The sequence below is a fragment of the Ptiloglossa arizonensis genome, chromosome 4, assembly GCF_051014685.1.
Source record: "Ptiloglossa arizonensis isolate GNS036 chromosome 4, iyPtiAriz1_principal, whole genome shotgun sequence".
Classification (NCBI taxonomy): Eukaryota; Metazoa; Arthropoda; class Insecta; order Hymenoptera; family Colletidae; genus Ptiloglossa; species Ptiloglossa arizonensis.
In genome coordinates, this window is record NC_135051.1 from 20,371,822 (window position 1) to 20,398,817 (window position 26,996).

Here is a 26,996-nt window from a genome sequence, read left to right on the forward strand (position 1 = left end):
TTAATGTAAATCTCATATTACTCCAAATAGTAATAATACAAATGTAAAAAACAAAGACTTGCACTAATAATTTTATTATAGATTGTACAAATGTTCTATAATTTTATTATATGTTTTCTAATAGAAAGTCCAATATCGAAGTTTAATTCAGTAAATGTTCCTTATATTATTTCAACAAAAGAAAGGTTATGTAACAAAAACTAATTTCGAAATAAAAATGGAAAATAATGAAGCATGTACTATTCAGTTGCTAAAAAAAGTGTTGAACTGTAACTTTCAAGTATTTTCAATATATATTTAAGAATCATCTAATTGATACATCACTCAAACTTTCATAACTAAGAATCTAGAAAAAACGTTTATTTCAGTCGTTGAATTATTGTTGTATTCTGTAAACCAGATTCTTCAATAGTTTTATCTTCAGCAAGCTCCTTGGTAGGATACATGGTTAATAAACTGAATTCTCTCATAGCATACTGAGGTCTCATACTAAAGTATACTTACTTAAGGAATATACTCTAGGAAAAGTAAAACTAATAATACTTTCATATTATTAATATTAGATATAAAAGGATACGTAATTATATATTGCCTCAAGTCATTGATTGTATGTGTTAAATTAAATTGAGCTTTCACACTAGTACCATCAGAAAGACGAATTTGTAATGTTGTGGTAGGTTTTGATTCATCCAAAACTAACTGTTTCTTTGCCTGTGATTCATTTGCTGTTTGATCTGCAATATCTGTTGGTATTGTCATACCAACAGTTGCTGGGGAGGGACTAAATATAGAAATTAATAAAAATATTACATAATAAAAGTGTATTTAAGAAGTATTTTTTTTACAAGATAAATTATATACCTTCCTAACATATGTCCTTTTCCAGTAAAAGCTTTTACTTTAACTTTTGGAGGAACATATGTTTCATGGCGATGGTCCTCCATATCAAGCCATGTTACACTACTTTGAATTTCTTGACGTATTTCTGCTGGTATTTCACCTCGCTTAATAGTATCAAGGAATTCTCTATTTTCTGGATCGCTATATAGACGGATCTCAGAATCATTTATAGTAAATCCATCTTTCCATAACTTTAAAATAATAGGTCCAGAATTAGATTGCTGATGATTAGAGGATGTAGCAGTAACAACTGAGGAAAACAAAATTATGCATTTTAATAGTGTGTTGTATTTAAGTATATATTAAGAATGAATAGTGCACACAATATACCTTCAGTATCTGAATTAGTTTGACCTAATTTATATCCAGTACCACTAAAAGTATTTGGTCTTTGTTGTCCACTTGATTTTGGTTTAATATCAACTGATTGTCCCTGACACGATTTAAACATATCACTAACGATATCTTTCTTCTTTCCTGGCCCTAAAACTTGTTGTCCACTATGTTCAGAACCACCAGCATAAAATGCTTGTCCTTCTTCATCTTCAGGACTAATCTCTTTGTCTTTAAGATCACTAAGCATTGCAAAGCTAGACTTTGTTTTAAATTTTCCTTCCATTTTAGAAGGTTTTGGATTTTCTACAATTTTTTCTGCAATCTCTCTACCTTCTATTGGTTCACTAATTAATGCAGGAGGTTCATCATTTTCAAAAAAACTGGCAAGAGCAACCTGAATGTATTTCAAATTACTGTCAAATATAAAAAGAAACGTGCACAGAGATCAAATTTAACAATGAATTGTTTAATCAATTATTTAATTTCTTAAGAACCACAATGTAAAAAGAATTGGTTTTAATGCCAATTTTATTACATGTCATTATTGAAAATACTCATAAAATAAAGCATTTATTGATTTTTAACTATGTCATTGTATGATTATACATTGTGAAACATTTCTTGCTTCAATAAAGTCTTTAGTAGAATAACAACAGCTACATGCAAGTATAACTATTAAAATTTGTTGCATTTAAGGTTATGTAAAACTGATGTTCTAATTTGTAGACAAAAAAATGTTGTTTCAAATGTGATGATAAATTAAAATTTTTTGCGTAAAATTTGATAAAATATTTTATATAAAATATAATTTTCTCACCTCGAGCTGCCAAGCAGATGACTCAAGGTAAAATTGTGCTCGTTCAGGTTCAACACCAGTTACATCTGTAAATTGCGAAACCAACTCTTCGTGGTTTGCCATTGAGAGCAAATATTAAATCACTCACAGTGTATTGCAAATTCCTTAAAAAATTCCTTTTGCAATAATTTTCTTTGTTCGGTAACTCAACTTTACGTCAATTTCTTCAATTTACCTGTCATTCCTTCCATATATGTATGTGGAACTGAACCGGATATGTATAGCAAGCGAATCCGCGAAATGTTTGAATATACATTTTACACTACTTTTAATCTTTTATCATTTTTTATAATTATACATAATATAAACTCCAAAGTTACTATATTTATCGTATTTAGTACATATTATCGAGTATTATTAAATAAGATTGTAAAATCTTGTATTATTTCAAATATGTTTCTTAAGCAATTGTTACACAATATTATACATAATAATGTTTTTTAACGTTTTTACACTATAAAACGTGACAAAATAAGGCTGTACCACATTTTATCCAATGAGTCTGATCTATGTTAGTTTTTAAAGGTATACTAATGATGTAATTTTTCGAAGTGAACTGAATATTTTTATCGGCGCGTTGAATAGCGGAAATATAGACAGGACATTTATAAACATCAACTATACTTTTTTTATTTCTTAAGCATTTAAAACGTATAGGTGGCATATCCTGCCAGAATACATTCGTAACACTTTCTGCTAATATATTTTTTTCGAAGTCCCATCGAGCACCAGACAAGTGCAAACCACGAATAAAATACACATCGATATTTTCTATGTCCATTTTTTCTTCGGTTGTAACTTCAAATTCAAAAATGATTTCTTCAATAGGTACATTGTATCTCTTTGAAAACGTTAATAAAATTGCAGAGAAAAACATTTTACCAAAGAATAATGCATCGAGCCAAATAATTCTGGGACATCCTTGATTCATCCATTGTTTAATAAAATGTACACGTTTTATTAAATTATCGATATAACACGACAAATTTTCAGTTGTAATAGTGCATTGTATATTTTTCCAAATATGTGGAACTTTATTCTTATATAATTCTTCTATTATTTTATTTAAGGAATCAGTAAATGGAAGATAACCATCAAACGCTAGTTTCAAATTATTTAACGTTTCAGTTATGACATGTAAAATAGTTTTTAATAATTCTACTTCACAAAAAAGAACTCTTTCTAGAGGTTCCTGAAACAAAGAGGTATGCTTCTCTTGTAGTTCATTAATTGTACATAAATCATGTAACTTATCATTAATATTGTTAATTAAAGCTAGTACTTGATCTTGAGATAATTGATTATTTGATAATGATACTATAGAATCCATGCATGCGAGAGATGACAAAAAATCTTTAGCTATCATAGTATCATGAATAATAACGCCATTCTTATTAAATTCAAAAATTTTAGAGGATAAATCTAAAGGCAATTTTTTAATGTGTTTAATTATATGGAGATATTCGCATCTTTGTGGTATCAATTCTTGTATACCACTTGAACATGTATAATGCTGGTCTTTAATTATATTTAAATTGCAATACTCATTCAGAAGATACTTCAAACTTCTATTATCAAAATCATCCATAATTTTACCACCATAATTACATTGTCCAATAAAGTACAGAAGACTATCAAAAGGTACATAATCAGTATTGTTTATTAAGTTCTGCATTTGCATAATGGATATATAAAGATCAGAATGATCAAAATCATATGGTATGTTCCAACCTTGAATTCCAAAGTTTTTCTTTTCTTTTATAATTGAATGAAAGAGACATAAGGCAAAAAGAAGCTTTGAGAAAACTTTATCTTTTCCAGGACATCCTTCAAAAAATTCTTTGTTTATGATAGGTTCAGATTGATAAATGTTTAGCAATGTTTCTTTAATATTCAAAGGATAATCATGTATGATTTTTATACTATTTTGCAAAATACTAATGGGAAATTCTTTCATAGGATAACTGGACAGCCACAATCGAAAATTTATAGATACATTAGAAATATTGCAGTTTTCACAGATTTGTTCAAGGTGAATCATCCAATGAGGTACTATGTGACAATTTTGCAAAAATATCCAATCTCCCTCTTTCTGAGCTTTTTGTATAAGAAATTCAGCTTTTCTTTCTTGACCTCTGCCCATTGATAAAGAGATAAACTTTGACAAGTAGCCTTTTGTTCTTGCATACGCAGAAATAAGAGATAAAGGTGACGAACAACTTGGTAAAATAAATAGAAGTGGAGTTAAACAACTGGATTCTGTGTATGATTGAGATACTTTAAGTTGTGGAGAATATCTTTGAATGTTTCCCAGAATAGTTTCTATCATTTCAATAATTTGTATCATAATTTTATCTGGTCGTAGAGTTTTTGCAAGTATAAGTTTTTGAAACATAGATAATTTATTATTCCAAGGTTTTGGTAATAAGTGACTCTGAAATGACTCAGAAGCATAATATTGCTTCCAAGCCTCACTATTGCAACAAAAATCATCTGCTAAACCATAAAAAGCAGGCAATGTTTTACCAAGATTATAAATTTGTATCCAAGTATCATATGGTAGCCAATTAAGAATATTATTAGAAACTGTATTAATGTGATTTATGTTTGGAGATATAAAATATTTAATTTCTTTTTCAGTGGTTTGTTGATTACCTAATAACATTTTAGAACATAATAGGAAAGAATATAATATTTTATGTTTTTCTGATAAGGATCTACATATACTTGTATGAAGATTTTGAGTAAATGAAGACTTCAGAAATCCTAATCGTTTTTCGAGAGTGATACTTCTACTTGAAGTTTCAATTGATCTAATGTATAGTTGTATAAACCATGTAAATGAAAAACAGTACATAGGATTTAAGTATGGTAAAGTGTTGAGTGTATTGAACAAATCTATACAGTATTCAACAAACTGCAGATAGTTTTTCCGAAATTTATTGATTTCCAATGACATTACTTTTGTTACTTCTTGCTTTTTAACCACATTTAGGGTAAGATTTTTTGAAAAATCTAAAATTTGTATAGCATTCTCATCTTCAAGAATGTTTATGGTTGTTGAAGATAAAGTGTGTAAAATATTATCTTCTTGTTGTTTTAATATTTTTTTGTTATTGGCATCTTCCAGAAGCAAAATTTCAAATTTTTCTTGAAGTTCTGGTTTTTCTTTGAAGATGACAAGATCAAGAAGTTTATCTTGAAGAGCTTCATTTGGAATGGAGAAATCAATTACTGTAAGTTTACTGAATACCTCAGATGAGTATTGAGGATTGAATAGTCTTGTTGTAATATATAATCGAAAATCGTGTGAATATTTTATAATATTGTAACCAATGTCTAAATATGATATTTCTCCATCAATATAAATTTTTTTTAGAAGAAATGGATCTAATAGTATTTCTAGTTTTTCTCCTACATTTTCAATTAATATTGGATTACCATTTTCAACACTATATTGAATAACTGATAGATAATCAGAATCAGTGAGTCTAATAACTTTCAGATCATTCTTTTTTTCAATCGTTTTAATCCATTGATTTGCTTGATTATGTGAATCAATAAATAAGCACCACAGTTCAGAGTTATTCATAATAATTGCATTTTCAACCGAAAATCTGTGTTTAGGTAATCCACAAATATACCAATGATTTATTTCGTTTTCTTCACCAAGCAAATTTACTAAATTGTAGTTTATAGTAAATGGAATTTTTAAATCTCTTATATATTGCTTCCAATGTTCTAAAATTTTATCACGAAAAACAGTTCTACATGGTGCCATATAACTTATTATTCCACATGATATTATTATATCTCCCACAAGATTATTATAATTTTCTTGAAGATTTTCTGCATATTGCATCCAGCGATCTTTTTCACCTCCTAGACTTGCAATTAAATTCTCTGCTTTATTAAGTTTGTTAATACAATTTTCAACTTCTTTTTCAAGTTTGACTTTTTGTTGCAATGTTTCTTGAAGACTGTTATTCAGAATTGCAAATTTCGCATTTAATGCAGAAAGTTTTCTACGTTTGTCATTTAAAAATGCTTCAGCTTCATTGCATTCCCTTTGTGCTGTCAACAATTTTTCCTTTTTAGGTGCAACTGCCTTTGCAACTTCGTCATAAGACACCATTGCACATACCCATTTACAGAGTCCTTCAGCAGCACTCGATGCTTTAGCAACAATGTGTGGTTTGAAATTATTATCTGTCATATATGTTTTTTTAATAATTTGCATAATATTTGGTGAAATATTATCTTTATCATAGTCTTTTAAATTCTGTAAAAAATTCATATCACCTAAAATACGTTTGCTGGGGCTCCAATAATCTGTAAATTTTTTACCGGTAACTGGATCAATAGGTTTATCTGGAGGTATATCAAGCATAACACAAATTGCAGCCATTACTAGTTTAACAGTATCGGGAGGATTTTTCATTGCTTTCACAAGAGTAATATCTGTGGGTTTTAATGTATTTAATGCAGCAACAGCATCTTCTAGAATTGGAATTGCTACAGCAAGATCAGTTTCACATTCCATTTTTAATCGCCCTGCAATTTCTGCTTTCTTATTTGCTATTTCTTCTTCTTGTTGTACAAGAATAGTTGCTCCTTCTACAGTAGTATTTTCATTTTCCACTTCTTTCATAGTCATCATAGTTTGCTGAGCAGATAACTCTAATTGTGGTTTTAATATCGTTAATGTTCCCTTCATCTCTTCAACTTGCTGTGCCGCTAATTCCAATTTTTTTAAACCTGCTAAATATCTACTCCTTGTTGTAACAATATCTTTTTGTTTTTTTGACATAAGACGAGTATATAATCTCAACATGTGTAAAAATGCAGATAGTGTAATATGAATTGTTCTGTCAGTTCCTTTATAATATTCAGCATTTATCTCTTGTGCATTGTTATATAATTTTATACATGCTTTTATTACATCTGTCTTTATATTCTCATGAACATTAATATCTTGAATATATTTTGAGCTTATTTGTATAAGTGCAGTTGTTGGCCATGTTTCATAACAATTTATAGTACAGTACTTCACTAGTTCTGGATACTTATATAAATATGATCTAATTGCTTTATTTGTTGAATTAAAACATATAACAATATGTAAGTTGTTTTTACATTGTTCCAAAAAATAATTCATTATAGAACGAATACTTATTTCTGTATTTTTATCACCTCCTTGGGCATGTAAACGTACCATTTCAATAATATCATGCCTCTCTTTCATAGAAAATAAATCAGGTATTTCTCCAATAGCTAACAAACTACTAATATCACAAAGAAAATCATCTGTTATTTGCTTGTCTTTCAAAAAAAATGTAAGGCTTTTTCTTAATCCACCACATTTTTGTAGAACTGTTTTTAAATCTTTTCTCCATATATTGAAATCATTAGAGGAAAGTACAGATGGTTCAAATAATTCTTGCTGCTGCATATAAGCAGCAAGGTTCGTTATAGATCTTCTACCAGATCCTACACTAGAAATCATCAATAAATTACCTCCTGGTATAGTTAAAATTCTTGAAATTTTAATCAAACATTCTAACACATACTGTGTTATAACCATATCAATTTGATTTTTAAAATTACTATTATATTCATTTAGATAAAAAAGAATTTTACATGTTAGCTTTTCCACAGAATTTATCTCTTCATATTTCTTATTTGTATCTTTTTCTGTATCTATAAAATTGCTAAACATTAAATCATTGAAGCTATCCTTTGTAATTTGGTTCTTTTCAAATTTAGGTAAATAATCAAAAGCTGTTTCAAATGAATCTTTAAAATGACATTTAACAATTTCTTTTACTTGTAAAAAAAGCCAATCTTTGTCACAGTTGTCCAATATTCTATCGCCAAAAACGCGCCATATTTCATGTGCCCAAAGACGTATAAAAGTAACTTTAGTTTCAATTGATTCCTTATGGAGAAGACTACATCCATTAATTACTTTGCTTATATCTCTTATACTGAATTGGTATTGGAATTTGATTGGTATTGGTCGCAATGTTTTAATTAGAGAACTGTAAATATCAATTGTGGCATTAGTTATACTAGTTACACTACTTAAAACATCTGCAGCAAAAAGATTTTGTTTTAAATTTATAAAAAGTATATTTGAAAATATTCTGAATATAGTATCTGTCGAAGGTGTATACATAGTATATAAATTAAAATGTCTTAAAAATCTAGGACATATCTTAGTCTTGCTATTTCCTATAATTGCAAAGGAAAACATAATATCACGAATAAAAATTTTCTCGGATTCATTAAAATCATAAAAATAACCATAGTTGTGATATTGCCGAAAGAGCTCCAAAATACTTTCTGATTCATGTTCTTTCATTTCTACATTAAGGTCATCTATAAAACTAATACAAAATTGATTTTTTGGTGGACCATAATGTCTTTTCTTTATTTTATTGAGTTTTAAAAATAACAACTGTTGTGTTCTAAGAACTGTATCTAAAGAAGTAAAACTAAAATAATTGATCAAGTACTTTTCTCCTAATAATTTATTTTTTAATAAATTTTTAATTAAAGAAGTCTTCCCAATAGATACATCTCCACAAAGAATGAAAGGCTTTTTATATTTAATATGTTTTAAGAATACGTGATTGTATTTCATACTATTAATTGTTGATACAAAAATTTCATTGCAATTAGGTATTTCTAACACTTTTTCACTTTTTAATAAATCACCCCAATACTTCCAATTTCCAATACCTTTAAAAATGTAAAAGTTATCTTGTATTAAACCTTCATGAGGTAATGTTACATCAAAATCCTTCATTGACTCTGGTTTTAGATAGTTCTTATTTGTACCACTCCAAAGTGATGTACAAAAAGAATTAAATTTAATATTTGAATCCATGTCCAAATTTCCTCCCAATCCCCATACAACAGATAATATAAGTGCAGATTGCATCCATATTACAAAATGATTTATTTTTCCTTTTTCATCAGTATTTTCTGTTTTAGCATCATTTAAATACATTTCAAGTAAATTCAATGTTGATATTACACGATGTAATTGTCCAACAACTGAAGTTGAAGTGCAGTAGCTCTGTATAAATTCTAGAGAAGGATCTATTATCCAATCAAATAGTGAGTATAATACATCTTCATACCCATTGTAGATATCATGTTTATAAATATGTGTTTTGACATATGGTCTCCAATCAATAGATTGTGATTCAATGTAAATTATACCACATCTTGATAAAGTAGCAGGAGAAATCTTTACCATATTCATTGTTTCAAAGATAATAGACACTGAATCTGCTGCATTAATTTTCTCACCTGATGTTAAATATAATGCTTTGTTTGTATCAAGAACAGTATATAAACTTTCAATCCATACATCATTTAATGGTCCATCAAATACTATCCATTTTCTATCAGTAGAATTATTTTCTGAGAAAGAACGAAATACTTTGGAACATATTCCATCTTTCCAAATTTTTGATTTTTCATCAAAATGACCAAAAAGTTGGTCAGCATTAGATACTCCTGGAATTATAGTTTCTAGTTTTACATTAGCACCAAACTCTATGGTTTGTTTATGCAAGGATGACAATACATCGATAAGAACATTCAAAATTTCTGTTTTTCCCACGAAAGGATCACCAACAAGCATTACAGCTTGATGAATGTACATAATTTCAAATATTTGAATGATTTTAAGTTTGAAGACATTGTGAATGTACAGAGATTTAGATTTACATATCATTTCAAGGGTATTTAAAAATATTGTATAATTAGGAGGAAGTAAAACAATATCAGGAAATATATTATGTACTATATTTTTAAAAAAAAGTATATCTATAGTGCAAAGTTTTGGAAGATGCACATCAATTATTGAACGTAAAAGTAACATGGTTTCATTTTCATCTGGAAAACTCCTCTTTAAATAAATTATGGTTCTAACAACAGCTTTTGCAGAACATGCATTAAAAGTGTTACATGATTCACATCTCAATTGCTCAGATAGTACTTTGTAAAGAGTAATTAATTTTGAAGCTACAACTTTTGAATCGGATATTCCAGCAGCAAAAAGTTCAACTTCTACAATTCTACGAATATCTGGTGTCATCATAGAAACTGTTCTAAATAATGTTTTTAAATTATCGGGTAAATTACAATATTTAAACAAACCAAGGTTTGTAATCGTGCAAATATGTCCAGTTGGGTTTAAATTCAGAGATGAACCTTCAAGAGTTATTACTTTTAGATTCGTTGCTATTGCTTGAAAAATACAAATAAGATTTTGAGTAATCATGGATAAAAGTTCAAGTTTTAAGTTACCAAAATTTTCAAAACAAAGCCATGTTCCACAAGAAATAAATCCTTTAAATACTTGGCACAAAAAGCTATAAGAAAATATATCAGTACAATTAAAAGTACGAAATTGTATTGCAATAGCTTTTGCTAAACTTTTAACAGTCTCTGTTTTTCCTGTAGCAGATAGTCCTGTAATAGCACCATATAAATGGTATTCATATGCTTGCATAAGAGTATGAAAACATCTGTCTGTTAAAGGAGTATTAATTATATATTGTTTGTAACAATTATACTCATATCCATATCTTATACTTGTATTAAACATTAGTACTTTGACATCATTTTCTTCTAAATAGTATCGTAATTGTGCAACCCATTCAAAATCTGTAGATCTAACAATATTTTTATCTAGTAATAATTTAATGATGTCTTTTTGGTTACGTACAATGATAATTAAAGACGTTAATACATGTCTGTATCTTTTTGTTGAATAGCTTTTCATTTCATTAACTAAATAGGTTAAGTGACCAATGTATTTTGAATGTAAAGAATTCAATGCTTCAAAATCAAATGGTATCAAACAGTTGTGTACTTTAGAAGTCCAGTAAAGTTGAAAAACACAAATAATTGCCATACTTGGAAAATTTGCAATATTATTGTATGCAAATATTTTATTAAATATATCCCAACATTGAAAAATATTTTTCCTTATTGCGGCATTTATTTCATTTTCTAAATGTATCAACCATTTGTCTTCATGATCAGAGTAAATATGAATAAATTGTTCTAAGTGTAATTCCTCTCCATAGTCACCAATAATGGAACAAATCCATTTTTCTTTATTAATTCTTACTTTCTGTATACCTTCGAAACATTTTTTTATTAATATGTGTAATTTCTCGAAATTATTTGTTTGAAATAAAATTCTTTCAATTTCTTTATCAGAAAGAAAAAAGAATCTTGGAAAACATAATTTTTTGGCTTCTATGTAATCTTTTAGTCCTTGATTTATGTGTTCAAGTTTTTCATTAGCATCACATAAAGATTTAAAAATTATTGGATTATTCATTTCTTTGAAAGTAGGGGTTTCACATAATTTGTTCTGAATATTTGTTAAAACTTCTTTTACTTCAGTGTATAAAGCTGATTCTTTAGGTAAATATATCTGTACATTAGGATAACAAAAGGTGGTTTGTAAAGAAATTATCAATACTTGAATGTATTCCCATTGATCAATAATGTTTTGAATTCTGACAAGTGACATAAGAAACTCTGTTACCGTTGAAACTATTGGTTGGACAAAATTTGAAGTCTTCATTTCTTCAATTATTATGAAATGATCTTCAAGGAGTACTTCTATATTGTTTAAATTGGAAAATACATTCATACTAGATTTTGTATTAATACTCATTTCAAAAGAAATTGTATTCCATTCATTAATCATTTTAGATAATTTTTGTTGTAGTTCTAACTCTTTATTTGCACTTATACTAATAGCTTCATATTTCTCAATATCATTCATCAGATTGTATGAAATAATTTTTCTTAAACTAGTTCCAGCATTGGGTGCAAGATCAAAATGACATATTGCAGACATTTCTACCCAATGTCGTTTTTGAAGAGCTGGATTGCACATACACACTATTAATGGTAAATATTTTTTGAAATCATTTATGTCATTAAGAGCTTGCCAACATAATTTCAATGGAGCAGGTTGTTGCATTGGATCAGGATCATCAGCAATTCCAGAAAATTTGAAATGCTTGCTTGCAGTTAGATCCATTTTTATTTTTGTTTTAAACATTTTACTCATTTCAGTAACTTTTTCGAAGTAGTTTAATGTTTTCCTTTTTATAACAGTGGCATCTAACCATTCAAAGGGACCATCTAACCATACAGCATTATTTTTTTGCCATTGATAAATAATACAAATAAGATTATAAAATGATGTGATTACTTCGTGTAATTCAATAATTTTAGGAAACTCAGTTTCTGGAAATTTAAATAATCTTTCTTCTTCATTAATTCTTTGCATTTTGTAATTGATTTTATTTACTTGTTTCAGGAGACCTCTATAATATTCACTGTATTCTTGAATTCTATTAATATCATCCATATTATCTAAAACACTCAGTTGAGGAACAATATTGTCTACTTCAAAATTTAAATAATTTATTCGTTTTTGGATATCATCTTCCAATTCATTTTTCATTGCTTCACACAATGCATTATGTTGTCTAAATATAGGTTCAATTTCATGTAACCAGTTAATAGTTTGTTTATTTACTTTAATATGATCCTCTGACAAAACTGCAATTTCTAATAATGTACTTAACATTTGTATTGATTTTTGAATTTTATATTCAAGATTTTTTATTAACACTTTTGATGCATATAAGATATATTCAGTTAACTCAATCAAAGATTTTGCATCTTTTGGTATATTTAATGCTTTTGTTTTTAAATTTTCAAATTCTAAGCAAATGCCCAAATTGAATTCTTGATGATATTTAATAAGTTTAATCAAAAAAGCATGTACAATATTATATGATTCATTCTTTAAAGCATCTTTAGCTTTATTTTGTTCTAATTTCCCTACTATGTAATATGTATTCCCTACTATTGTATTTGTTTTTACTAAATATGTGTTATATTTTTGTATCTGTTGAAGGTATGAATCAAAATTTATGCTGCCTAAGGTTAATGATAATATTTTTTTCTTCACATTGAGTGAACAAATGGGATGAAACTCTTCAGTGATATTCATCACATGTTTGTTTATGGGTTCAAATAAATTATCTAATATAATTTGCAATTTGCTGTGTGATTCTTCAATATACCAATCTGGTAATTTTATCTTGACATATCTGAAATGTGTTTTCATATTCAACCATTCTTCCAATGGTGTCAAATTTTGAGCAATTGTGCTAATCTTATCAATTATACTGTGATACATTGAATATATTTCTTCAATAGTAGGACTAATAAGGAGTTGATTGTTCTCCATAATAAGTTGAAGGTGAATTTGTGGACAGTAATAACCATTATTCATAATTTTTAACATATAATTAATAGATTCTATCATCATATTTAGAATCTGCTGTACAAAAACATTTGTTATACATTGCATAATGCGTGATAATTTTTTTTTACTAACATGTCTTAAAACTTTCATTTCTGTTATAATTCTAGATGTCTCTGTATAAAAGTGATTTGTTACAATCAAAGATCCATTTTTAATATCATTGCTAATCATATTTTTAAGATCATTAAAAGAGATGGGGCCAAAATAATAATAATGTTCAAAGTTGCAAATAATTGTTGGAAGTTTAAGTTGTGCTGTACATATGATAAATTTTATTGGTTCTAAATAAAGAAAATATTTGTTTGCTAACAGTTTGCAATATTTTACAAATGTATTGTAATCATAAGTTTTTTTCTCTTTTGGAAATTTATAATTTGTATACTTGATTGCAGAAAAAGTATCTTTCTTTTTTTTTGGTAATGATAATACAACATTTGTTACAAATTTTTGCATATCTTTGATGTATATATTTTTTACTTCTTTTAACATTGATTGTATTAATAGAGAATATTTTTTTTTATATTTTTCTGGTAATAATTCTAAAATATTTTTCTCCCAGTCAATAGGAAATTCTTTAAAATGAATATGTTTTAAACAATTTTTCATTTCATTATACATTGAACTGTGATCATTCATTGATATAATTGTATTTGAACTATGATGACTGCGTACATTTATCATATTTATATACGTGTACTTTCTAAATAAATTTTTTTAAAGAAAGCTTTGTGCAAATTTATGTTTTCTACAAATTTAGAATATAAATTCTTTTTAAATAAAAGATTACTCACTGACTCTATTTTATGTCACATTGTTTATCTTAATTAGCTATGCACAGTCTAAAATTTTACATACGATAATATATTATATTTACTAAACTTTGTATAATTTTTTTTGATTCATTTATTATTTAATGGTTGTATTAGATATAAACTTTTGTAGCACTAATTTATTTTAAATGTAATTAACACAGAGTTTGCTTGAATCATATATTCAGAATGTTTTATCAATACTTTGGTATTAGTATACGTCTGTGATACTACTAAACACATTTATATTAAACTTTAATGTAAAAAAGTTTTACAAATGTTATTATTTAATAGGAATAAGATTTTTATCATTGACTTTTATGCAACATCAAAATTAAAATTTATAGAAAATTGTAGCATGCTAAAATAATAATTACAGAGTACACTGAATATTAATAATTATATTCTTTTATATTAAATGTAAGACATTTTTTACATTATATCTTAATTTTTGAAAATTATATTTTTAAATTTAATACTATTATTCTTTTTACAAAAAAAAGTAAATTTAATATTTTAGGTTTACATAAGTTTTAACTATCGAATGTCGTAACAATAACAAATAGCAAGAAAATTATGCCTTCATAATTTATTGGTTGCTACAAAATATTTCCTAATGTTAATTTCACTACATCCGTCATTCATTTAAGCTATTTGTGACAGGTGATAAATATTGATTGGTGTTAAAGGCGAGTAGAAGTTTAGTATGGAATGTTTTTGTTAATAAACTATTTCCTGGCATTATTAATAAACATCTATAAACATGAGTAATATTTATATACAAGAGCCACCTACTACTGGTAAAGTGAGTATATATTTACAATATTTTAATACATTTTTTACCCATTTTCAATGTTATAACCTATCATTTTAAACATTTAAAATATAAATTTTTATATTAATATGTGTTCAACAACGTAATAAACTGTATTTTAAACACATTTTATGTTATTTCATGAAAATTAATTTATCTTTCATAAATAGGTGGTAATGAAAACAACAGTAGGTGATATAGATTTAGAATTATGGACAAAGGAGACTCCTAAAGCTTGTAGAAATTTTATACAATTATGCATGGAAGGTTATTATGACAATACCATATTTCATAGAATTATCAAAGGATTTATAGTACAAGGTGGTGATCCAAGTGGCACAGGTGAAGGTGGTGAGAGTATATATGGACAACCATTTAAAGTGCGTTTGAGTTAAAGTTGAAATTAATTCAGTAACTATAAAAAAATAAATGTTATGTATATCCAATAGGATGAATTTCATACAAGATTACGTTTTTGTCGACGAGGTTTACTTGCCATGGCTAATGCTGGGAAAGATGATAATGGTTCTCAGTTTTTCTTCACTCTTGGTGCTACGCCAGAATTGCAAAATAAGCATACCATCTTCGGCAAAGTTACAGGAGAAACTATATACAATATGCTTAAACTTGAAGAAGCACTTGTAGATGAAGTAAGTTCATTAGTTTAATTTGTAATTATCAATAAAGACTGACAAAAAATATATTCTAATATTTTTTTTTTCCATTTTAGAATGATAAACCTCTTTATCCTCCAAAAGTTATAAAAACAGAAATATTAAATAATCCTTTTTCTGATATTGTATCTAGGGTAACAACAAGGAAAAGTGAAGAAGTAAAAGATAGTACAAAAAGTAAAAAGACAGGAGTAAAGTAAGATAAATCAAATATTTGTAATTCTTACTTATATTAATAATATTTTTCATTATAGAAGCATTTTCTTGCAGAAATTTTAATCTTTTATCTTTTGGAGAAGAAGCAGAAGGAGATGAGGAAGAATCTGTGATATTAAATAAACAATTTACTGGTAAAGGTAAATCAGCACATGATCATTTAACTGATCCAAAGTTAAGTGCTCAACCAGCTATTGAACCAGCTGGACCTCCGAGTAAAAAGAAGAAAGAAGATCGCAGTAGTGACTGGGAAAGTGGTGACGAAATTGAAACTCCAGAAGGATTGGAAGCTATAAAGGAAGAGAAAGAGTGAGTTCATTATACATACAACTTGTTTTCATATCAAAAGAAAAACTTTTATTTGTAATATTATATTTTTAGAGCAATGAAAGAAAGAATCAAAAGTAAATTAAGAGATACAAAAAAAGAACCTAAAAAAATAGAGAATTATAAGATAGATGATACTGATTGTGATAAAGATGCAAATGAAGATGAGTATTACCTTGGAAAGGATAGAGAAGAAGAACGTAGAAAGAAAGCGTATGTATTTTTTATTAATATTTTTTAAATAATAATATCCAAACATTTGTGATTAATTTTCATACAGGGAAGAAATTAGAAAAGAAATTCGGGACTTAAAACGCAATGTTAAAAATGAGAAGAAAGCAAAGGAGGAGGAAAAGAAATTAATACAGGGGCAGGAAGCAAAGAAGGAACAAAAAACAGAAATTATGAAAAAGTACATTGAAACTCAAGAAAAATACAAAGAAGCAAGGTCGAAAATTCCTAAAAAGGGTAAAAGTCGTGAAGATTTTACAATGGATTTGTTAAAACAATTTAAATCCAAGCTTCAAAATGCTAAGGAGACTAGAATAGAAAGATCACCAACTCCGCCGAAAAATGAAAGTGGTAAAGAAGAGGATTTTGACCCGAGTGATGAGTCTTGGATGGTGCATGCATTACATTGTGAAGAGAAGGTACCTGTCCTTGCCAAAGATGCAAGTACAAAAGATGACGATTGGTTTGAAATTTATGATCCCAGAAATCCGCTCAATAAACGACGGAGAGGAGAAAAGTTACACAAACCAAAAGACGATAAAAGTAGGCGAAGCGACTCACGCCGTAAATAATGTGTATTATAAGTAACATTGGTACAGCATTCAAGTCTTACTAATAATAGTACTAATAATAGTAAGGCTTTCTTACATCTTACTTAGTGTATTGTACAGAATTGTGTATAGAATGTGTATTACATAAAATACATTTCTTTGATTAAACAAAAATCAAACCATGATAAGTTTATTAAATAATACTTTTACAATTTACAACATAAGTTGTAATTTTTTGTGAAAAAGATATATATTTTGTTCTGACATGTATTCTTTTTTTATATATATAATACAATGATAGAGTGACATGTACATTGCATTTTGGCAGCAACAGTAAAAAAACATTTGGGTATGTGTCTTCGGTATCGGATGGTTGCGTTTACCATACTTTACGAGATAACTTTAATATTTTGACGATGATGGAGATTAGTGGTAGGTAGTGCCATGGTTTCGTGCAAATAGTCTTATAGATGGTAGCTTATCCCGGGCACAATAAAAGTTGATAAGGCACTGATACAAAGCATGACATATTCGTTCACTGATTCAGTCGATCTGTTGACAGCGAACGATGCACATCGTGTATATTTATGTACTTCGCGATATTGGATAAACGTAATTGTTTCGTTTGACTTATTACATATTTATGAAGTCCTAGGATACAAACTTGGAAACCGTGTAATTTAAAGAACAGTATAAATAATTTTATTAAATATATTAAAAAAAAATAATTTTTAAAACATAATTTTATCGTAATAAAATTTATATAATTTTTACGAAGTGAAAGAATTAAGTATTGCTATTTTTTTGCATAAACAATATCTTTTAACGTCTCATCGATAAATTATCGGTTTGTTTAATTTGTGTTTGTGGAAGTTATATTGTTAACATTATCGACACTTAAAAAAACATTCTGAGAGTGTCTATGCTGTGCTTCTACGGGGAGAATGTCAACGACGCCATTAAAAATAGATAAACTCGGTATGCTTTGTTTCGTTCATATATTTCATTAATCGCTTTCAACATGTGACTGTAAAGTGGTGGTTGTTATCTGCACTGTTGAAAAACAGTCTGTTTCAGTGTTATAAATCGGCATGTATTTTTTAAGCTAAATTACTTAAGCTTGCATTCATTATTGATTGATCGTTTTAAGAGAAATTTAGTATATCAGTGTGAAAGTCTGTCTATCATATACTTTGAACTAGTGTTTCTTCACCTATTTTGACACGTGGTGGAATTAAATATGTGCGATATAAGTGTATACACGGTACGCGTACTATGACGGTGTTCAGAAAATTTCAAGTACGGCCCTACAAAGTCTTATTAACATTGATAGTTAAATTAACTAATTATGCAATGACAGTATTCACTTAGGGTGCCGTAAGCAGCGAGGAAATATATTGCCAATTGAAATTGAATATAGTGTATTCACTCTTTAATCGCATATTCTTCTTTAATGTAGTTCATTTAATCGTAATAGCAGCAATGTATAATCTCCCTCCACAAGATAGAACAAGTTTTATTTTTAAATCCCTACCGCTGTATACCTATATAAGGGTCGTTATAGATATGTATACTGGGTGTTCATAAACTCCTAGTAATGGACACGTGTAGCATTTATCAAAATAAACAGAGAATTGAAAAGCGAAATATATATCCTAATTGCTTTCAAATTATAAACTAAAAATACATTTGTTCGTAGTTGTAGAAGTTTTATATATGTATATTCTACATATTTGAATACATCATTCTGCAGAATAACAATAATAAATGATGAAATAAAAAACAATGTCAAGGACAAAGAAATCGTAAAAAAAAATATTTATCACACACATGCAAAATGTGTATCATGAATTTTTGAACACCTTGTATATGTGTCACGGTAAATGAGATATGATATAAATGTTTTAATTAAAACTCATTATGTTATATTCTCTTTAATCGTTTGTAAACGGAAGCAAACCGAGCATCGTTTATTAACGTTTGTATTGATACGAAATATTCCGTAATTTTCACTTGAAAACATTCCACATGCAACTCGAATGCAACATTGATTTTTCGAAAGGTACGTCAACTTGAAAATATTAAAGAAATTGATATAATTCTTAAAAATAACTTGATCCTAATTTTCTTTATTTATAAATGTATCGATTCAACTACAAAATAAACTAACATTTTGCTCTTACATTTATTTAACGATCATCGAACATACCTCGTACAATAAAGACCAATTTGACGAATTAATTAAAGATATTACGCGTATTGTTTGTACGTATATATGTATATACATATGCGTATGTAGGTAAACGTAGATATGTTTTATTAAAAAATATTTGTATACATAGAATTCATTAAAACAATATTTTGTTACGACGATTCTGTTACGTGAGGTTTATCATTTCTATTTGGTACAAAGGTGAACGATAAAGCCGATATTCTCCCTGTTTAATTGTGGAGTGCGATATAAGTTCGATGACTGCGCTCGATTGAAGGATTTAAACATAACCTATCTAGTGAACCTTTCTTTATATTGTAATTTTAATCGCGCTTTTAAAATCGCTTTGTCGAAAGCACAAAACATTAAATCATTCTGATTAAATTGGTTCTCTATTTTCAATTGGATTATTGTCTACCGCATAGATAAATACTTCAAACGTAATTATAGTACGAAAGTTTCTTAGACAAAGAGCGCAAGCGTTGGAAAACGCGTGATACAAATGTTTGTTGACACCATTGGTTAATTATTACTTATCGTTAATGTATCGTAGTCCAAACATGCGTAAATATTCTGTTGCCTCAGACAGACGTAAACGAGATAGCGGTTCAACGTATCGAGATCCGTATTGCACGTGCTGTCATACGGAAATAAAGAAGTTTAATTCAGAAAAATATTCGTGGATTTTTTCATCGTTTTCTGCTATTAATGCGTGCACTCACTTCATACGAGTGCAAGCGTAAGCAAGAGTGTCTCATTGTTAAATCGAAGTGATAGAAGATAAATTGATCTACTTTTTTCCAATGATAAACAAAACGCTCGTCAAATAGAAGTAAACTACTATTTTCACAGCTTAACGTGAAAAATAAAGTACCAGGAGACTAAGGATAAAATCTAATGTTTATTGTATTTTTCAAACGATACATTTTCACACATTACGTCACGATTATTTCGATCGTGCACGTCATAGAATAAAATTCATCAGATGTTTTACCCGTTACCGTAATGAATAAACATTACATGAAAATGTACTTAATTACGGCGTGAATAAAATGCGCATTATTTACGGGTAATTATTATATCGTATGACGGACTAATCGTAATCGTTGTACAAATTTATATGAAATAAAATATTTCAATGTAACAACGGATGCATATCGATAGATGCACGTTTGTAATATAATCAATAAACGAGTAAACATTTTTTACACTAATTGTTTTTTAACCTGTAGATTATAACTAGTTTATGAAATAACAAATATTTTTCAGCCGTTTACCGTCTCGTAACTTATTATGTTCAAACAATAAATACATTTGTCAATTAAACTATCATGCCTACGTATTGAAAACAAATTCATTATCCATTGTATGCGGGATAAAAAGAGTATTTTTCATGACTTTTATACACGAATATCTATATGTTTGGGTCGATGAGGATTTGATAACAAAACTTAATATAAAATTTATCTTGTCCTTGACATTTAAGATCAAAATTTCGTTATTTCCAAGTATTATACTCGATAAGATGATATGTAATTCAAAGGAAACCGAATATGTCAGTTGAACCATTCTTTCGCAAAAAATTATTACGTTTCGGCCAATCAGACTACGCAGATCAACACTCGTGAATAATAAATACGAGACAAAGCTAACGAAGCGCTATGCTCCTCCTTCAAACTACTTTACCCAATTTAATTGGTCAGAATTTTAATAATTTTATGCGAGAAAACAGTTCGTTCGATACACATGGTTCTTTTTGAATTTTTTTCTCGTCTCATCAAGTAGGATACGTAGATACACAAACAATTTGACTTGTAATTTCAAGGTGAAGAAGAATTCAATTACATTTTCCTTTCTAACAAATCTTCAACGATCGTAAACTCTCTACGAACGTTATGACAAATACTTGCGATATGCCCTCTAAGGCTGTCGAAGGTTAAAATTATTCGTGTGCTTTTTTCATATTTACCTGGGAAGTTTAATTTGACGGAAAGTTCTCATGAAAATTTTGCAATCCGTAGAGGAGGGTGGTCGTTCAAGAGATTGGCAGCCTCGTAGGTCTCAGTACAAGGTACCGTTGAGACTATTGCGATTATGTTTGCTCGGGATGTTTCTTCCCTCCGTATTGGTAGCGGGACCGATATACTTGCGATATCGCGTTTATTCCGAGCAATTGTACCCTTTAACCGTCTACGATCAGAGGCTTATCGATGCAAAAGTGTCGACGACTTGGTGCCAGGTAAGTGGATCGTTCATTTCGTCTTCAACCGCTAACGGTGTCACGAATCGTTCCTATTATACTTCAATTGTCTCGGTGACCAAAAAAAACCTCACCGTATACGGTATTGTTGTCGAAATACAATTGATTCTCTGCAGAGTCAACTGATTAAAGTTAACGCGACGTTCAACGCCTATCTGATGGGCGATGTACCTCAAGTCAAAAGCGAAGTCCAACCCGTCTCTATGACCAGACACTTGATTTTGGAGGACGACATGAAGGAGTATTGGGGATTTTATCTTCTTGCCGGTAGCAGCGTAACCGTTTCTACGTGTGTGAGGTAAAGTCAGGATTAGATTAAGAAGAACGGATTAAAAAAAAAAAATGAAAAAAAGAAACGGTCGAAAGTTACATCGATCTTAAAAAAAAAGAAAAAAAAAACATGGCTCACATGGTAGATGGCCTGGTGCTTCCTTGACGATCATTCGCGGGCACAAACATCTTCACGAGTGTGCCTTCATCGGGGACGACAGTAGCGAAGAGTTAGAGGAACTTCTCGAGGTCGCCAAAGAGACTGGATTTCTCATAGTCAACGGAACTGTCGAGGTACTAACCGATTCTTGTTGCATGACGATCGCAAAAGGATTCATTAAAATATAGCGGAGAAATTTGTACTTCGCACAACCGGGGTCCGCTGTGATCGACATCTCGCGTAAACCGGGAACTACCGTACACACGCACACACATACACGCACACACAGTCCCAGAAATTATACGAAAACGGGGAATCCTCGAGCCGTATCGTTTCTCGATTCATCGATTACGATTATGTTGTGCTCGCAGGACGAGAGTCCGAGCAACGTGCCGGAGAAGATGAAGAGGGTCCAGCAGGGTATACAGTTCCACCATAAGGACCACGATCTGCTCCTGAACAGCTCGAAACACGCGACGAACACTGGTGGTCATCACTACACCAGCCACGAGTTGGACGCCAAGGCGATGAGGACCATTCTCACCGAGCTGTTCGTGAAAACTCTCGACACGAAGAAGAAGCAAAAGGAGAACCCCCATCATCATTACGAGGGCACGTTCGTGGAGATGGACAATATCGACAAACCGTCCTTTCAATACTCCACGAACTTCACGGGGAGTATTCGAAACGAAACGAAGGAAACCGTCGCGGCAGATTCGAAGGGACACGGTGCTACGCCAATGGCCGTAACCGCGCCTGCCACCGAGCGGCAATCTCCGAGCGAAATCAGACAGGTTTGGACGACCGAACGGGAATCCCCAAGCGAGATCGAACAGATTCAGGAGCTCGAGAGGGAACCTCCGAGTAAAATTGAACAGGTTCAGACGATCGTGAAGGAAAATTCGGAACCGCGGGGAACCCCCGACAGCACGGAGCACACGTCCGCGGAGGTACATCGTATACTGAACAGAATCAATTCGCTGGGGTATCGGGGCCAGAAGATACTGAAGAAGCTAATGTACGAAATAGAGAAGAAGGGTGACGACGGTGAGGCATTGCGACGCGTCGTGGACGAGACGATGAACGACAAGAAGCTCACGGACGCGGAGAGACGGAGACGACGAAGAGACTTGATATTGTCTTCGCCTCTTCGCAAGGAGCTGACAGAAGAGGACGCGGTCGGGGACGCTGCTGTCGAAGAGGTGGAGTAACCAATGTCGAAAAAAAAAACAAAAAAAAATAACGGCGAACTTGACGTTGCGCACGATGTACGACCGTTGATTTCGTTTCAGATTCTCGGTTCGGTTATTGTCAAAGATTTCTCGAGTATTTACATTTCGTTTATCGGCGTCGAACACGACCGACGATAAGAGACCAATTTAATCAATCCTTTATCGCGCAGATAGAAGATTCTTCTATTGTCCTCATTAGATGATGATTATCAAATCGTTTATCTGTCGTTTATTCGCGTGTAATTCTTATCGGGATATTTCCGAGACAGTGTCAATGTTTGCCCAACTCGAGAATCTTTACTCGAACAGCGAAGAAGTTGGACCACAAATTTCACGTAGCGTTCGACACTTCGTGCATTGGCGTCACTTCTCGCGAAAAAAAGAGTCATCTTCTTGTCGTTACTTTCCTTCGGTATCGAATCGTGTCATCGCAATCTGAGAATTTTTCCGTTGTTTTTCTCCTCATTTTTCCCCATCGTTGCATCCTCTCGCGTAACGAGAGAAACGTAATCGTTTCATTGCTCACTAATTGAGCATTTTTACGATAAAAAATCCTTTCGTATCGCGCTGACTAACATTCTTCGCATACGGGATCCGTTTTTCCTCGTGGTAAGGATGCCAATGTATGGTGGCTATCGGTTCGAGATAAATTGTTTTTACAACATCGGGGAAAATTGTTTTTCACGAAGGAAATAATTCCTCTTCGCACGAGAATTGCAATTACTCAACGAGCCGTTCAGAGGCACGCGAGGTTTCATGAATTATGACAAATTATTTACTTTTTTTTTATTTCGCGTTACGTAGCGGGAGGGGAATAACGATATTAATAATAGTGGAACGATATTAATATTGACAATATTGTAACGATATTCGTATTAATAATATTGCAAAGATATTAATATCAATGATATTGTAACATTAGCAATATTATTATAAATATATATATATAATATAATAATATTAATATTATCGTAACGATATTTTTCAATACGGGGACGTAGAACGTAACGAACCCGGTTCCAATTAACGGTTATAAGTCTAATTCCACGCAGTGAATCATTTTTATTTTACTGTATCGTTTCTGCACATACATCAGGATATGTTGCACCCAGATGGCATTGCCGAGGATAGAGGTGTCGTCAACGAGACAACACTGAACGACAGAAGCAACTCGGAGTTCTGGAGCTCGTTCAGTAGCTCCGAGGAACGATTGCTGGAGTGCAAGGGTTTGATCTTGAATTTGCCATTGACGCCCCATCGCCATTGCACGCCAAGACACGAGGAGAAACATTTAGAGGCATCGTTCGCGAACACGGTCACATACAGGTATGCGGATACTTGAAAATATTTACGAACGTTAGAAGAGATAAGACGCGATAAGCCGTTAACATTTAGAAGATAAATAATTGTGTAGATAATAATCCGAGGAGATAGAAAGCTCGTCTCGAGGCTGTCTGTTATGGTCTTTCATTAACGAAACAAATTATTTATATCGTGGTATAAATCTGCTATCTTATTACTTTATCGAACGTTTCGATGAATCCATCATCTATACACGGTATTCATTGTATCCCGACACGGTGGAATATCTCGCGATGAATCGAAAATATTAAAAATAGTTCGATCACAGAGTGTATAATCTGTGATGTAGATTAAAGTGTACGGTATAAATAATATGATATTAGTACGGACTTATACTTTGTAGATTAGAGTGAGCATAATGTAAACAATTTGTTCGTCCCTATTCCGACATCGTACAACATTCACAATTTTTCGACATCGTCTGTTCCACCGTGACGAGATAAAACACACACCCTGCATAAATTTAAATAGAGACGCGCGAAGAATTCAAATTTCAAATGGGTCCAGAACTCGTCGGTAAAAGACCTCGGCAAATCTTGCCACGGTGTAAGGTTCGGTAGATTCCAATCTCGAAATATTTCGATGTGGAGCTTAATCATCTTATCGCTGGCCAGCTGGCGACGATAAGAAACGATCGTTGACAAACATTTGTTCCAGGGTGCCCATAAACGGTTACTACTTTTTCGTCTTCAACTCCGAGAACGAGATACAACCGAATTACGTGCGGGTGCGTTTCGATCTTCTGAAGACCGTCTACAATATCTCCAATCCGGTGCACGCCTGCAAGAACAGCACGAAGGAGTGCACGCTGCCATTTCGAATTTTCAGCAACGAGAGAACCGTGCTGGAGCTACCACTCAGCGGCAATGACTCACAATGGAACGAGGAGTACGTGGTGGTGTCGACGTGTCAGCCAAGGACCGCTGTTTACCTGTTATGCATCATGCTGGTCCCCTTACTCATCCTCCTGTTTGCCTTTCACTGACAATCGCGTTGCAATTAGCGCGTCAGAAGGAACAGTATTCCGATCTTGCGACGATTACTCTCCGATAAATGCTCACTTGTAAATATTAAGCTTAAGTCGATCTAATCTTAAAGACGAGTCATTGTTAGAATGACGTCACTGAAACAGTATTTTTCCTCCCCCTTCCCTCGACGTTTAACGATCGGTGGCCGCGATACAGTGATAGGTTCACGATAACCAAAGGAAAATACTGAATGCTGCTCCGAGTCTGCGATAAGCGAACAGTCGGAGATTTGGAGGCAAAGTTCGGAGAAGGGAGCGACACCAATTGTATCCGAAACCGAAGACAATGTCTTTTTAAACAGTGACGTTTCCACGATACGAGTACCGTGAATTGGCGCAGGTTCTCGATAAGAGGCCCCTCGACGTCGTTAAGTTTTTTTTATAAATATGTATATAGTACCGATAAGGCTTAACGGACGTTTTCTTTTTTTTTCTACCGTCGTTCGTGACGAACGAATCAAATCAATACTACGCGCGAGATTCGTGTTTCGCGTTACGACGAACGCCGTGATATTTTTATTCTCTTATCGATAACCGTACGAATCGATGACATAATCACTATCAGTTTCTTCAGCGCGATAAAAGCACCTCCGACGAGAGGACACCGATCGTGTCCGATACCTGGAACCCGAATACTTTCAAATTCCCGCGAAGAAAAGGAATCCCCGTTCATTTGATTCATCGCGGTCTCGTTCTCCTTAATTTATTATCGTCCTGTGTAATTTTATCTCGCGCGGGGGCTTTCGTCGCTGCGAGTTTCCAATCCGCGGAGACTCGAATGAAGATTTGTATATTTTCAATAAAAACTCATCGCCGAATCGAGATGCTCGATTGTGTTTTTTTTTTTTTTTTCTTGCGGAACTCAAGGACGCGATTCGGGAGGGATAACAGGAAACTCGGCCGGAACAAAATGGCGTGAACGAAACGATGCTAATTAAGCGTCCGTGGGTAATCCTTTACGTCTCCCCGACATCTTAAAAAATTAATCTCCGTCCTATCTGTTACGCTAATCCGTGAGATTAATACTTCGTGCCGATACGGGAGCCACCCGACAACTTGACCCTGCGATTCCATGGCCGAACAGCGTGGTGCGAGAGGATGGCTCACGGGGGTTTCGAGGGCGGAGCAACCCTTATCAGCACCGAACACTCGTGCCTTGCGCAGCCTCCGTGGTTTCGATGACTTTTTGCAACGAATTCACTGCCACCGTGCGTCGTTCTTGTACGCGAATGTCCTTGCTCGATACTCATCTTGGAATATTACCAAAGGACATCTTATCCGTCTTTTCGCGACAATGGGAACTCTGTTTGAATTAAAAACAACAAGTTCCCCGTGGTTCGTTGGTTTCTGCATCTTACGGAGTCCCATGGGAC

At 31.5% G+C, this 26,996-nt stretch overlaps 4 protein-coding genes across 7 annotated transcripts; 2 read left to right on the forward strand and 2 right to left on the reverse strand.

The window, feature by feature from the left end:
• Positions 1 to 242: 242 nt before the first annotated feature.
• Positions 243 to 2,274, reverse strand: LOC143146457 (NSFL1 cofactor p47). The gene is made up of 5 exons (XM_076310803.1): positions 2,054 to 2,274; positions 1,231 to 1,630; positions 862 to 1,150; positions 578 to 781; positions 243 to 489 (listed from the first exon to the last, which is right to left on the reverse strand). The coding sequence occupies exons 1-5, from the start codon at positions 2,153 to 2,155 to the stop codon at positions 360 to 362; spliced, it is 1,125 nt and encodes a 374-aa protein (XP_076166918.1). The 5' UTR covers positions 2,156 to 2,274; the 3' UTR covers positions 243 to 359.
• Positions 2,275 to 2,382: 108 nt separating this feature from the next.
• LOC143146133 (dynein axonemal heavy chain 7) lies at positions 2,383 to 14,530 on the reverse strand. Its single transcript, XM_076310143.1, has 4 exons — positions 14,450 to 14,530; positions 14,270 to 14,274; positions 5,057 to 14,178; positions 2,383 to 4,480 (listed from the first exon to the last, which is right to left on the reverse strand). The coding sequence occupies exons 1-4, from the start codon at positions 14,528 to 14,530 to the stop codon at positions 2,547 to 2,549; spliced, it is 11,142 nt and encodes a 3,713-aa protein (XP_076166258.1). The 3' UTR covers positions 2,383 to 2,546.
• LOC143146455 (spliceosome-associated protein CWC27 homolog) lies at positions 5,226 to 18,747 on the forward strand. Of its 3 annotated transcripts, XM_076310798.1 has the most exons (10): positions 5,226 to 5,328; positions 9,092 to 9,217; positions 11,948 to 12,043; positions 14,951 to 15,092; positions 15,272 to 15,481; positions 15,551 to 15,751; positions 15,832 to 15,971; positions 16,046 to 16,300; positions 16,373 to 16,531; positions 16,599 to 18,747. In XM_076310798.1, the coding sequence occupies exons 4-10, from the start codon at positions 15,051 to 15,053 to the stop codon at positions 17,119 to 17,121; spliced, it is 1,530 nt and encodes a 509-aa protein (XP_076166913.1). In that variant the 5' UTR covers positions 5,226 to 5,328; positions 9,092 to 9,217; positions 11,948 to 12,043; positions 14,951 to 15,050; the 3' UTR covers positions 17,122 to 18,747. The 3 variants fall into 3 exon arrangements, with proteins under 3 accessions (XP_076166913.1, XP_076166915.1, XP_076166914.1); XM_076310800.1 differs by lacking the exons at positions 5,226 to 5,328; positions 9,092 to 9,217 and adding an exon at positions 11,144 to 11,159; XM_076310799.1 differs by lacking the exons at positions 5,226 to 5,328; positions 9,092 to 9,217; positions 11,948 to 12,043 and adding an exon at positions 13,226 to 13,240.
• Positions 17,937 to 26,456, forward strand: LOC143146454 (uncharacterized). 2 transcript variants are annotated; one of them, XM_076310796.1, is made up of 7 exons: positions 17,937 to 18,078; positions 21,334 to 21,551; positions 21,689 to 21,870; positions 21,989 to 22,136; positions 22,374 to 23,204; positions 24,331 to 24,560; positions 25,254 to 26,456. In XM_076310796.1, the coding sequence occupies exons 1-7, from the start codon at positions 18,045 to 18,047 to the stop codon at positions 25,579 to 25,581; spliced, it is 1,971 nt and encodes a 656-aa protein (XP_076166911.1). In that variant the 5' UTR covers positions 17,937 to 18,044; the 3' UTR covers positions 25,582 to 26,456. The 2 variants fall into 2 exon arrangements, with proteins under 2 accessions (XP_076166911.1, XP_076166912.1); XM_076310797.1 differs by lacking the exon at positions 17,937 to 18,078 and adding an exon at positions 18,907 to 19,162.
• The last annotated feature ends 540 nt before the right edge of the window (positions 26,457 to 26,996 follow it).

Bases quoted from the DNA above. Each gene is read 5' to 3' on its own strand.
- LOC143146457 (XM_076310803.1), bottom strand. From the start codon at position 2,155: ATGGCAAACCACGAAGAGTTGGTTTCGCAATTTACAGATGTAACTGGT. The intron at 782-861 runs GTATATAATTTA...TTCTATATTTAG, and splicing joins AAAGGACATATGTTAGGAAG to TCCCTCCCCAGCAACTGTTG. The intron at 490-577 runs GTATCCTTTTAT...AGTATACTTTAG, and splicing joins TTGAGGCAATATATAATTAC to TATGAGACCTCAGTATGCTA.
- LOC143146133 (XM_076310143.1), bottom strand. From the start codon at position 14,530: ATGTGTTTAGTAGTATCACAGACGTATACTAATACCAAAGTATTGATA. The intron at 4,481-5,056 runs AAGTAATGTCAT...TATCTATGTTTC, and splicing joins TAAAAAGCAAGAAGTAACAA to AAAAACTTATACTTGCAAAA.
- LOC143146455 (XM_076310798.1), top strand. From the start codon at position 15,051: ATGAGTAATATTTATATACAAGAGCCACCTACTACTGGTAAA. The intron at 15,093-15,271 runs GTGAGTATATAT...TTTCATAAATAG, and splicing joins AGCCACCTACTACTGGTAAA to GTGGTAATGAAAACAACAGT. The intron at 16,301-16,372 runs GTGAGTTCATTA...TTATATTTTTAG, and splicing joins GCTATAAAGGAAGAGAAAGA to AGCAATGAAAGAAAGAATCA.
- LOC143146454 (XM_076310796.1), top strand. From the start codon at position 18,045: ATGTCAACGACGCCATTAAAAATAGATAAACTCG. The intron at 23,205-24,330 runs GTGGAGTAACCA...CACATACATCAG, and splicing joins GGGACGCTGCTGTCGAAGAG to GATATGTTGCACCCAGATGG. The intron at 24,561-25,253 runs GTATGCGGATAC...CATTTGTTCCAG, and splicing joins GCGAACACGGTCACATACAG to GGTGCCCATAAACGGTTACT.